Source organism: Bombus pyrosoma, linkage group LG12 (genome assembly GCF_014825855.1).
Source record: "Bombus pyrosoma isolate SC7728 linkage group LG12, ASM1482585v1, whole genome shotgun sequence".
Lineage (NCBI taxonomy): Eukaryota > Metazoa > Arthropoda > Insecta > Hymenoptera > Apidae > Bombus > Bombus pyrosoma.
Window position 1 is genome coordinate 1902678 of NC_057781.1, and position 12763 is coordinate 1915440.

A 12763-nucleotide genomic window follows, 5' to 3' on the forward strand; every position below is an offset into this window, starting at 1 on the left:
AGAATTACGCCCGTTTAACCAAGCATCTTTAAATTACTTTGCAGGTTCGTTTACCCAAGGGACAAGACACGCTGCTTTGGTGTCGCGTTCTAAGGATGCCAAACATTGATCACAAACACCACGTCGTGAAGGTAAGTTCTCCTCGTAACTGTAACCTACTTACTCTTAACCCTGCTCGCGCCGCGTCTTACGCATCTAACCCATCCAAACTTGATTAAACCGTGAGCGTATGAACAGATTCTCGTCGACGTGGAAGCCATCGAGCACCAGAGATCTCAGTCAGTTTGTCGACTAGAAATCCTTGCAAGTATCTTCCAAGGTCCGGGAACGATCGTTTCGTCGGTCGGTTTACGGTTAATGTCGAGAGTCAAGAGCCCCTCCATTAGAACGAACGACTGATGAAACCGTATAAATCGCGCTTCCGGCTGATACAACGCGAATCCTTCTCTTTTACGAACACATCGCGTTGCTTTCACGTGTATACGGCAAAGTATCTTTACACGGTTCAAGAGGTCTGCCATTCGCGCGAAATCATTCGTCAAGTTTGATCTCTATTTCCAATCGTGATGTTCGAAAATTCCGATAACGCTTCGTGGTTTTGATGTATCTATTTCTAAACGACCGATCGACGAGGACGTGTGACAGTCGACCTGTAAAATCGAGTAACCGCGACTTGTTTTCCATCAGTAAAACGCACCAGCGAAAAGCATTTTCTGGCCTTATTCGAATTTGCTCGGACATCATACATATATGTATATTTATCGTTATGATATGTTTCATCACCGCGCTAATGTTAATCTTGCGCATGAAGCAGCGGAATGACACGAGGTGCTCGGATCTAACTCGATTATTGATTGGGAAAACAGAATAAAACAGAAATGGACGGGTAACACGATATTTTCTAGTAGTTGTGATACGTAACATTGGAACAATATTTCTGTATGAATCGTTGGCCACTACGTCACGTAATGCGATTACGTTGCGATTCTCGTCTAAGGAAGTCGCGAGAACGACCGTTTTATGTGAAAGTTAGTCTTCATCGAGGTATAGCGTATGTGCGTCAATAGGCAACACGTGCTTAAAATTTCTGACGCGCGATTCATACCGATTCAAAGGCACACGTCGATTCGTTGAAAAGATCCTTGATTTATCGAAGATAACTTTTCATCCATTCGTAAACACTGGTACGTACGCGATGAATTAAGTTCTTCCAAGTCAGCGGCGCGAGTCGTTCTTTTTTTCCCCTCTCTCCCGCTTTCTTCCTTCTTCTTATCTGACAGGTGTTGAACTAAGCACGCATGGGCTCTTCCTTTTTCAGTACGAGCCGGTGATACAACCCGGAAGTCACGATTACCTGCATCACATGACTTTGTACGAGTGTCGTAGAGATCAGGCGCTATTGGAGTCCGCCGCGAAGACGTCCGGCAGTGTTTGCTACGAGCCCAATCAGCCGTCTCTTGAGTGTAACACAATCGCGGCTATCTGGAGCCTGGGTTCTGAGGTATGCTACGTGACACATTTAAATGTAAATGAAGAATTAAATAAATTTCCCATCCGACACGGATATCGGTTCGAGATATAATTTCGCTCGAATTAGAAAGTGAAAAATTGGATTCGTTTCGGTTCAAGCGATTCTTAAAAGAGAAATTAAATGCAAATTGCTAAATCGATTCGAACCATGGTATCGAACGATGTAACTCTGATGTTGAAATATTGTTTAAAAAGACACTTGGCAGGTTTAATTGTACTCGTCAAAGAGTCAGAGAGAGAGAGAGAGAAGTGTCTTCTTTCCTTTTAAATTATTTTATATGGATGACAGTGCTTTCGCATGTACAAGCAATTAAATCATGACACGATGTCGCGTGTGAGATTACCGGCTGTCCCGCGATCAGTCGCATCTTCTCAGGGTATTCGTGTTACCAGCGCGACCACGAAGAAACGAGTTCGCGACGCTCTCTCGCTCTCCGCATTGGTATGCATTACACAAAACCCAGAATTACCGCGATACTCTCTGTGTTCTACCAGTGTGTCTCTTACGCTTGTCCCAGGATGACGCCAGATTAACATTTGTGGACAATGATTTACCTCGGTGCAATTACCCGCCTCACTGATTCAAATCTCGATTATATTTCAAATATGATTTATACATATAATTAAGCACCTGTGCTTGCTTTACTTTAAACAACACCACTCACTAAACATGTTACACACGAAACTTAATCCATAATAAATAACACAATCGATAATGAAAATTCCCTCGACAACGTACGTACATAGGTACCTTCGTGTTGCCTTTAAAAATTCTTCACGCAAATATTTATCGTAAATCACAGTAATAAAAATTGAAAAGAACCATTTATTCCTGACACGAGCCACCCCATGAACTTTCGACCATCGTCCATAAATCTGACGCTCCCGATTCTCGAATCGTCAGACATGTTCCTAGCCAGCGTATAATCGAACGTTCGTCACGGTTTTTCTCGCAGGGATTCAATTATCCACCGGAGGCCGGTTATGCGCTCGATCCGCACACAGGACCGCGCTACTACATGCTAGAAACACACTATACGAACCCGCAGATGGATGCATTCATCAGCGACAGCTCTGGCCTGCGTTTGCATTACACGGACAAGCTGCGTACCCACGATGCCGGCATTCTAAGCGTCGGCATCGACCCGAACTGGAGGCATATCATACCACCCGGCCAGCCAGACGTTATCTCCGAAGGTCATTGCATCTCGGATTGTACCGGACACACCATACCCAACAGTGGCATCAACATATTCGCTGTCATTATGCATACTCATCAGCTGGGCAGGAAGGTCCGATTGCGTCAGATAAGGTCTGGCGAGGAGCTGCCACCCATTGCGTCTGACACCAATTACGATCCTAGCTATCAGGAGTATCGGAAGCTGCAGAAGCCCGTCAGGGTCTATCCGGTGAGCGTTTGTTTCTCTCTCGTGATCATCGACCAAGTCGATGGTCGTGTTTCTGCACGATGTTTCTGTCGCAGCGATTTAAAAGGCGATCCAAGGAATCGATATGATAAAATTATTTTGAAGGAGGTGATAGGAAAATGAAGCGTATAGCGATGGAAAAGTTGTGTACTTCTTTATTTGGTATTAACGAAGCATATGGAGTAATTATAGGTGGATGTACGTGTTTTTGTTACAGGGTGATCATTTAATAGCCGAATGTACATATTCATCTAAATCCAGACAAGCAATCACGCTAGGTGGATTGTCGACGAGGGAAGAAACTTGTTTAGTATCCACGCTTTATTATCCTCGCATCGAGCTGTCGCTTTGCTACTCTCTGCCTTCATTACCGACGGTTCTGCAGAGTTTAGGAATCCAAAAGCTGATGCAGTGAGTATTTGTCGTAACGTTTTCTGTTCGTGTTTGAATATCGACAATAATTTCGATGAGGTCTCTCTTGTTCGTTCATTTTGCCAAACTGTACACTATGGAACAAACGAAACAGTTAGGTTGACTTGAATTTCGCGAAATAATCACGCCTGTCTGTTCGTCGGTTGTTTCATTTTTCTTTTCTCTTCTTTTTTATATCGAAAGTTCAAAGACCGTTTGAGATTAATTTACGCGGCAGGTTTGATACCACGTTAATGATCACGACGTATGCTTCTACACACAAAGCAATGACCAGACGTTCGCTCCTTTTACTCTGATTACTTTAAATTGGCAATTAGGGACGGCGATGGCCCGTGCGTCACGACCGCACGACCTGTCGTTAGTTCAACGAGCGTCGGTTATATTGCGCCAGACGCATCGTTTATTGCATTACGTAATGTTACGTGTGTCACGAAGACGCTTCCTGCGACGTGTCACGAACCTTAATGTAACAAGCGTCCTGTTTCACTAAACACACTCCGGCTACATTGAATACCGTAGTTAAATTACTGTTATTACTACCACTAATATCGGCAGGTCGTCGCTAGTTGGATTGTTAACTCCGACAGAGATCATTGTCATCTTTGCGTGACATCGCGACCAAATTGCTGTATCGACCAGAGGCAGGCAAACAACGCTCCTACTTCAAAACCATACACCTGTTACCAACAATGCGATCATTACCGGGCCATCAAACTAATTAGCCTAAATACCTAAACGATCAACTTATTATCATTGTGTAGACGACCATAACCAACGATCTGAACTCCTATTTTCTGTCTTATCCGTTCGAAATCTAGTTCAATCTCAGGACGTTGACTAAAATTTCCTGGTCAAGAAAGAGAGAGGCACACGTAAAAGCGTTCCTGTTTTCTTCAAGCCATACACAAAGACTTGCAACTAGTTTTGTTCCGACAAACGAGCGCGCTTTCACGATGCGGGTCACGGGAGCAAAGTCGTCCTCGGGATTCCTGAAACTACGTCTCTGTAGGACGTGGAATAGAGTCAAGCCGTGACAAACCTTCACGTATCATTCTTTCTCGTTACAGGGGTTCCAGCCCGGTAAAGATTCAAGAACCGCAAAAGTTGTCCGGCATGACATTGGAGGAACGTTTGCTTAGCTACGACTGGGAGACCAGTTTTCAAAGTTTCCGAGAAGCTACTCGAGGAGGCACCTTCAAACCCCTTTGCTGGACGAACAAGGGTGTGCTGCCGGGCACGGAGAACTTGGAAGTCCACTATCCTAGGATTTTGAGGCCGTACGAGGAGGTTAATTTGCCCTGCTCGAAGAAACCTCTCAGAAACAAGCTGTCGATGTTGCTCAGTGAAGACGAGGATATCGGTGCTCCCGTGGATCCTGACAGTGACGAGACAAACGCCGTCGAACGTGGACAATTGGTGCGCAGCAAAGTGTCCCGCAGCAGTGACGGACCAACTGGCGGAAGTTCCTCGACTAGATCGGTACCACCGATGGTCTTAATATTGACCATTTTGGTGGCTGTAGTTGGCGGTACGTTCAGGTGAACACTGGTTGGTCGTCTGCACGCTGATCGACCGACCGATCGATTTCGTTTATCTAGGACGGCCGTTTTATCTTCTTGTTGATCGCGCTGGATCGGGGAGGAGATGCATATGTAAGTACGTACCGGTGTGTATCCTCTGACGCGTCACTTAAACTAAACAACTATATTCGTCGTTGATTGGTCGTTGAATGAGGATAGCGGTAAATTCCGTGGTTCCCTTTCGCGTTCGTTTCCACGTCTATCCGGTTTGTCCTACTACCGAACGATCGCAATTTTTCTTACGGAGACGATTCGTTTTACGAAGCACATCGAGAAAGAGTTGATCGATGGATCAGCTGGATGGATTACCTCGATCGACGTGGGAAAGAGAAATATTTTTGATGGTTTTGAGTCGTGATCGCGCACGGAACGAATAATGAATGTTGTCGACACGAGACGATCTATTGAAGATTGCCAAATATATTTTCCCCTAATGAACGTCCATCGAAGAGTAGGATCTACGGTGTCCTCATTCAAGGATCAACCTCCCTTTTCGCGATCTCTGCTCGTGCAACTATATTGTTATAACGAATCGCGTACTCGCGCAGGACCATCGTTGGATATCTTTCGACTTCGATCACTCGTCGTTTCTCAGTTTTCGCCATCTAATTTCTTTTTCAAAATATTGCACAAATGATATTGTGTGTGAAGAGCTAAACGTATAAATACCTCTGTATCTACGAGGTACTATTTATCGATCTGTATCGACGCCGGCATAAAAGCAAGCTTTTAGGTTCATTCGCAAGTAATCGATTCACAATTTAATTCGATTTCATTCGGTTAGTCACGAAGTATTTCGCTTGAACATGGCGCGGGCAAAGGCTGATACGATCAAAGGAAGTCCCTTGAAATCCTGCAAAGAATTGCGTTTCCGTCGTAACGTTAACATAGTCGGCGCTTGCGTCAAAACGGATGGATCTCTCGCCCTTTGACACGATCAGATAAAAGGAACAACGTGAATACGGATGAATCGTGAATCGAAATCGTGAGCGACAAAGTTACTCGTTGCTCCTTTATTTCGTTACTTTCCACTATAGCCCTGTCTGTTATACACGATCCGACGTATATTATATTGCGTGAAATATAATACAATAATTTTAGGATCGGTCGTACGTGAATATGAACTTACATACGTGTTAATCGATCTTAGCCTACGTTCCTTTGGTTGGTAATAGTAAATACGTGACAGCGCGATTGAACGAGAAAGAGTAAAAATATAATACAAGTTTTCTAGTCCATTTTTACAAACAACGGGCTGCGTTTTCAAACTCGACTCGTCGTCTCAAAATAAAAGCAACATACTGTAAATCGCGAATATTTACTAGCCGATTCTTTCCTTTAGCAGTTCTCGAACGAAAGATATCCACGAGGAAATTGAAATCCTGTCTATTGTGCGGAATTATTTTGAAGCTTCTAGGCTCGAAAGAATTTATATTGTTGGCTGTTTATTTAGCAGGCTGAGAACCAAGCGAATTGAACGCATTCGGGTGTTCTTGACGAAGAGAAAATTTCTAAAGAAGTAGCTTTCAGGCGCAGCTTTTTAGATTTTTCAAAGAGTAATCTCATGGAGAATCGCTTGGTTCCCGCCGGAGTCTGTATATTCTGTTACTATTAGATTTGTACGAATAGATACGTTTTTTAGTGGAGACCATATAAACGTTGGTCGATTCGCACTCGGGACTACAAACTAAGTTTGCAACGTTTTTCACTGTATCGTGGAATTATTTTAGCCTCGTTACGTGTCACTTGACCAACGTTTGTACCATTTCCTTTGTAATATTCTGTACAGTTCCTTAAGTGTAGCCTCGTTGTTCAGCTGGCTGTTCGTGCCGGAGATTATTTATTTTTTATTTAATTGTATAGAGAAGAAGTTTACTTGTCGCGTTGATACTCTGTTTCGCCCGCGTTTCCACGCGTTAGATATATATGCGTTTTTATATATTCCGCGCGCCACATGTTCGCGAAGTGCGACGGTCGGGAAGCATACGTTGAGTTTCTTGACGCGTTCTCCACCGCTCGCTGGGGGACACTTGTCACTACGAATGGCACACGCGGTGTTGCATCGATCTCTACGTGATCGATTCCACCAACGGAAGACACGTGCTTCCGTTTCTTCGCGACGCCACGCTTTAAAGCGGTGCTTTGACTCCTTGGTAGGCAATCGATAATGATTGTCTCGTCGAGCGTTTGTAATTAATTAACAGCTTTCATAGCTGATTCAGACTTATGAATTGATGATTCAAATAACGATCTATTATCGAAACTATTACTGGAATGTCATGTTTTATTCGATTTATCGAACAATGTAACATTTAAGACAATAAAAGAATTGTTTTAAAGAACAATTTATCATGTTTAAATGAGAGAACATACGAGAAAAAATCTACAAATATCGATACAGATGTACGAATATCGGTCGGGAATTACCAATTGCTATTAACATTTTGAAATTACCAACAAGAGTTAGACAATAGAATTGTTTCTTTTTTCCGATACAGAATTAAATCCAATCTACTTCGCGTAGTTACTTTAAATTGATCCAATTCTTGACCTGTTACAATATACCCTCATTTGACACTCGTTCAGTCGATTAAGTCTTCGAAGCACCACTTTAATTATTGGGAAAGAAGAAAGAGAGAAGGGGGGGAAGGAAGGAATAACATGTATGATGGCGTGCAAGTAGAGGGCTTACGCCGGAGCACCGCGATCGATATCTTTGTAGTCAAGAGTCCCTTAATGCGCGCGCTTTTCCTCAATTCTATTTGCATCGGGGGAGAACGCAGGTTTCACAGTCGGAGACACGAGAAGCGAAAAGCTTCGTAGGCGCGTTCCTCTTTTTCCAAAAAATCACACGAGCGAAATGTCGCGGTTTCGGTTTCCGTGTGTGTCGGTTGTTTTTCATTCTCACATCTGTCTCTCGGTCGTCTATTAAAATCTCTCGTTTGTTCTGTCGATGTCTTTTAGTACCGATCTCCCACGACTTACGACGACCGATTGTCGATGATAAATCTCTCTCTCTCTCTCTTTCTTTCCCTAGTGTAGAAATATTAAAAAAAAAAACCTCACTACGTAGTCGGACTAATCGGTAAAAATAATAAGCGCGTAGCCACGTTTTACAATTTAATACTACGATAATTCGTAAATGTCATAGGAGATCTGTGTGTGTAGAGATCGTAGGGCAGTCGAGCGATTATTACCTTCATCCTCGAGGGGAAAAAAACGTTACTTTTAAGCGCTGAAGGTCCATTCCTTTCCGATCATACTGCTGTATACTGCCGACGAGTATACTGCCGTGATACTGCCAATCGTCGCTTCGCTAATGTCAGCGTTCTAAATCGAAGTTGTACTCTGTCTTTCTGTTATTATTGTCCCCCCTTTTTTGTTTGTAAACGCTTATAATATGGAACCATCGAGTCAGCACGTACAATATTTACATGTTTAAAAATATCCATACGACACGCAGACCTACGTACACAGAAATGAAAACAGAACAAATCGTTCGAGACTTGTCGATGATGTTAAAACATTGACGAAACAGTACGACGGTGATGCAATTGATCGACGATTGATGGATATAAGCAAGATAGTAAACACGTATTGAGAGATGGAACAATTTGAGAAACATTCGATAGAAAGGATCGCTACTTTCCCTCCTTCGAATTTCTTCGCTGCGTGTACGGAATGTACGATCCGCTACGGGATAAGCGGTGATTTATCACCGCCGAAAGAACTTGTTATAATCGCGCCGCGCGAGAGGCGAGGAGAGGAAATCGTTTCGAGACTTCTTCCTTGCTACGATGTCGACGCACTGGCTTCAGTCTCAGTGACCGTTCGCTGACGCTGTTTTCGCAGGCGTCGGCGTCGTCAGGATGTTTTAGGGGATGTTGCGTGTTGGGAGGGGCTGATAGGAACTGCCGGTGATATGACCAGAACAATCAAGCAAAGTGTCACAAGTAAATGTCATTTATGCTGGGATAATTATGTTAGATATATAGGGAACGATATTACGCATTTATATTCAATGATCTTGCATCGTATGTACGTTAGCTGGTTCGTTATCACGCCGAGATCCTTGGCTTCCATCGAGATTTCGATAAAAAAAACTACTACAAAGGTTATCGTTCCATTGTAATTTTTTCCTAACAGTAAATTACAAACATGTACGGCGTATATACTAGCGAACAATTATATAATGGGACAACGAGGAAGCAACGTGCAGTACCTGAATGGAGAATCGGTACGATTGGTGAAGAATTCACCGATTACTCGCCGATTCAAACTTGAGATATAAACAAATTTGAGCCAAGTCGATAAAATTGACAAGAGAATGGAGAATGGAGATAGAAGAGACGTATGAAGAGTGGCTTTTCGGAGTGCGAGGAGATTAGACATTGAACGAAAACTCGGCGGAGCCAGGAAATCGGGAAATGTATGTACTGTATGTAGAAAAGATTAGCGACCATCGTCAACCAATGCCTGTGACCCATTAGCTAGATATTGGGACACGGTGATCGTGCGTGAAAAAGCAAACGAGTGGACGGGGAGAAAGGAATCGAGCGAATAGCGTGTGCGTGTACATAGGTACCCTGTATATATAGTTTTTAGATTTAAATTACGTCCCGGACTCTTCATAGGCACCTACACACTCGAATTCAGATAGCTAGCTAAATAGTATCTTGTATCTTTATAATTTACATGTAACATGTTGAATTTGTACTCCCCCGCAGTGTGTGCGCGCGTGTGTCCGCGCCTAATGACACGCGCGCTCACGCACGGATCGTACGCGTTACCGGGCGTCCCTATCCTTCCAGACCGCTCTTAGATTTATACCTAATTTACACTGGATATTAACATCTAAACGCTACACTATCATCTACACTGTAACAAATTGTATTATATTTTATATATATAAATATGTAAATGTTTTTCTAAGACTAGTCTCCACTTTTCATTCGCCTTGCTATATTTCTCATTCCTTTCATGATTACTTTAGGTATGTGTTTGTATGTTCAACACGATATATCAACTTAAACAACTTGTAAATTGTAATTAGGAAAGTAGAAAGAGGACTTTATATAATAAAAGAAGAAATTTATTACCAGTCAACGAAGTAACAAGATACTAGGTAAGTACAGTTCCTGTTTTCTCATTAATTTTCAGTGCATTACCAGACAAAGTTTTAGGAAACAGCTTTCTTAGAAACACGCTTAATTTACGTAAACCCTTCTAACTTTTTTAATGGTAACGTGAAAGGACTTTGTTGTCGAGCGATACGCAATGAAACACCCGTGGAGCTTAATACTATAACACCAAAGGAAACTGATGTCAGCCGAAGCGTCGCGATCTAGAAATTCCTAAACAGCAATCTTCGCTTTCTCGGTTCCATCAAATCGAAAAATCATTTGTTAATGAGGTCGAAGCAGCGACGACTCTGTATGTTTCAAGTCGCTAATTTACGTATTACAGAATTTCCCCCCGTCTATCACCAATTTGGCGGCAACATGGCGGAAATACGGCTCACAGGAACGTACCTAGCCATAGAAATGAACGCGTGATATCCAAGCACAGCCCCAAGGGTCGCGGTGGGCCAATAAAATTACCATAACCAACAACAAATCAGCCACCAAGCACACTATCGAGCGCGACACAACTAATTACACGCGCGTATATTAGTTGCAGGCCAGACCCTTCTGAAACCACGGCGGCTTGGAACTGTTCGGCTGTTGCTGGCAGTTTCAATCGGTGGCCCGATCTAACCGTCAGATTACAACGTGGATTTACCAAGGCGTCCAACTCTCCCTCTCTAGTGTTCATTATTTTCTCTCTCTCTCTCTCTCTCACGCGCGCACACACACACATACACATACTTGGATGATCCACTAATGAACAAGTTCCTCGGCTAAGTTCGCTAATATTCTGCCTGTACCGACTGCCGACTAATCAAACTTCCGGCCCTTGCGCGTTACCTTAACGAGACAAGCGGTTTCTTTTTTTTATTTCGGAGCTAGGTGCGTTCGAGAAGCTGAATTCACTAATTGTGAAGGTCCTCCAGGCGTCCTCAGAAGTTTCGGCAGCGGATGTTGTGCGAATCCACAGCGATCGTGATGCGGAAGCTACCTGCCAAATCTCGTTAGCATTATTTACGGTAATTTGATTGGATGTGGAGAGTATGACAATGTTTTATGTGTTGTATTATGTGCAGGGTAAAAAAAAGTAAAAAGATATTTACAAAATGTGATTTTAATATCGGGACAATAAAGAAAGTTTATGCATAAAAGTGTTCTTTGAGGTTTATCTTTTAAGTAGTAAACTATTTAGCTTTACGATAGAAACATTTTTCCAGCTGCGTACAAGCTGAAGAAGCTTTCCTAGTTTAAGAAGTATGTATACTTGTAAAATTAAATTGTTTTTATGACAAGATCCGATTAAAATAAGAATAGATATGAAATGTTTAATGGATGAAATTGATATTGATATGACGCCACAAAGAATAATCGCATCTATAGAAAATAATTGACTCTGCAAATGTGTTCGGTAACATTGGTGTTCGTTTCAATTTACAGGAGTGTGAAAGAGAACTTATTGATCTTTTGCTGTGTTTCTCGCAAAGTTTCTCACTGAAAGCACAGCAGAGCGCATTGCACCGTGATCAGGTAAAATAAAACGTGTGTATTCGACTGATAATTTCGATTGATGAGTATTTTCGATATTGCCATATAATTGTTTGCTAACAATCCGTTTTGCTTTATTCAGCCAGTTATAAAACTCGCATTCGTTCAATTTTTGCAACTGCGTTTAAATCCTAACAAATTCATAATATTTTCTTTCAATTATGATACAAACGCGAAGTCATCTATTCCATATTAATCCTTAACAAATTTTATCTTTAATAATTAAACCTATTTACTAAAGCAGTTTTCTATTCTACTGGAAAAGGAAATGTTAAGCTGTTTGAGAAGTTCGTAGTATTTTTAACAATGGATAAGTATATTTAATGGGATTAGAAGAGGATTATTCATCATAAACTTGTGTTAAATATTTGAATGCTAAGTTTGAAGTAAATATTGTTTCTAGTTCAAGAATAGAAGCTGTAACTGATTAATTGAAAAGATTTCATTGTTAGAAACTTTTAACAACTATTTGAAGGAGTCTATTGCTAAAAAAGAATAGTTTTTTCTGAAAAAGTAAAGCTATATGATAGGAAATGATCGAAATTCAATAAAATATGAAATCCATACAAATACATTGTCTTCAAATATTTTTAAATTTAGTTACGAATTTTTCGAGCAACTTCAATATATTTTATTAATATTTTTGACACCTAAATTCTGTTTGTTTAAGATTAGCTTTATTTGGCTGAGAATAGATTAACAAAGATCCCTAAATGATTAATTACGCCGCAGCCAAGGCTACCCAGTAATCAGCTTGAACCGAAAATTTCCAGCAATTAGCAGCTAGTTCGTTGCTGTTCTAGAATGCACTCAAGCAAGTAGCTCGGTGCAATGTAACTGAGCCATGACGCAACCCAGCCGCCTTGCCACTTTCGTTCACGTCAGTCGATTATCGAGTTTATTTAAAGTGCGCTAGGTATTATTACATTTCCGTACGCGAAGTTAATTAAAAGCTGCCAATGAACGCGGAAAGCAATATTCCAAGACACACCGACAGCGCGCTAACGAAACTGTTCATGGAAGCCGTGCTCAATTGTCGAGGGACGTCAATCTTTTCTAACGATTGTTAGCCGGTTGAGTTAGCCGGCACTGGTACCTGTGATCGATAAACAAACCGTCTCGA

At 41.9% G+C, this 12763-nt stretch overlaps 1 protein-coding gene across 9 annotated transcripts in view; it reads left to right on the top strand.

The window, feature by feature from the left end:
- Positions 1 to 9901, top strand: part of LOC122573412 (MOXD1 homolog 2-like) — a 174033-nt gene extending 164132 nt beyond the window's left edge. For all 9 annotated transcript variants that reach the window (XM_043739740.1, XM_043739737.1, XM_043739738.1 and 6 more), the window contains 5 exons: positions 45 to 131; positions 1319 to 1501; positions 2487 to 2939; positions 3175 to 3368; positions 4457 to 9901. In XM_043739740.1, the coding sequence (XP_043595675.1) occupies positions 45 to 131; positions 1319 to 1501; positions 2487 to 2939; positions 3175 to 3368; positions 4457 to 4931 (1392 nt within the window). In that variant the 3' untranslated portion in view covers positions 4932 to 9901. The remainder of the gene's footprint in view (positions 1 to 44; positions 132 to 1318; positions 1502 to 2486; positions 2940 to 3174; positions 3369 to 4456) is intronic.
- Positions 9902 to 12763: the final 2862 nt, after the last annotated feature.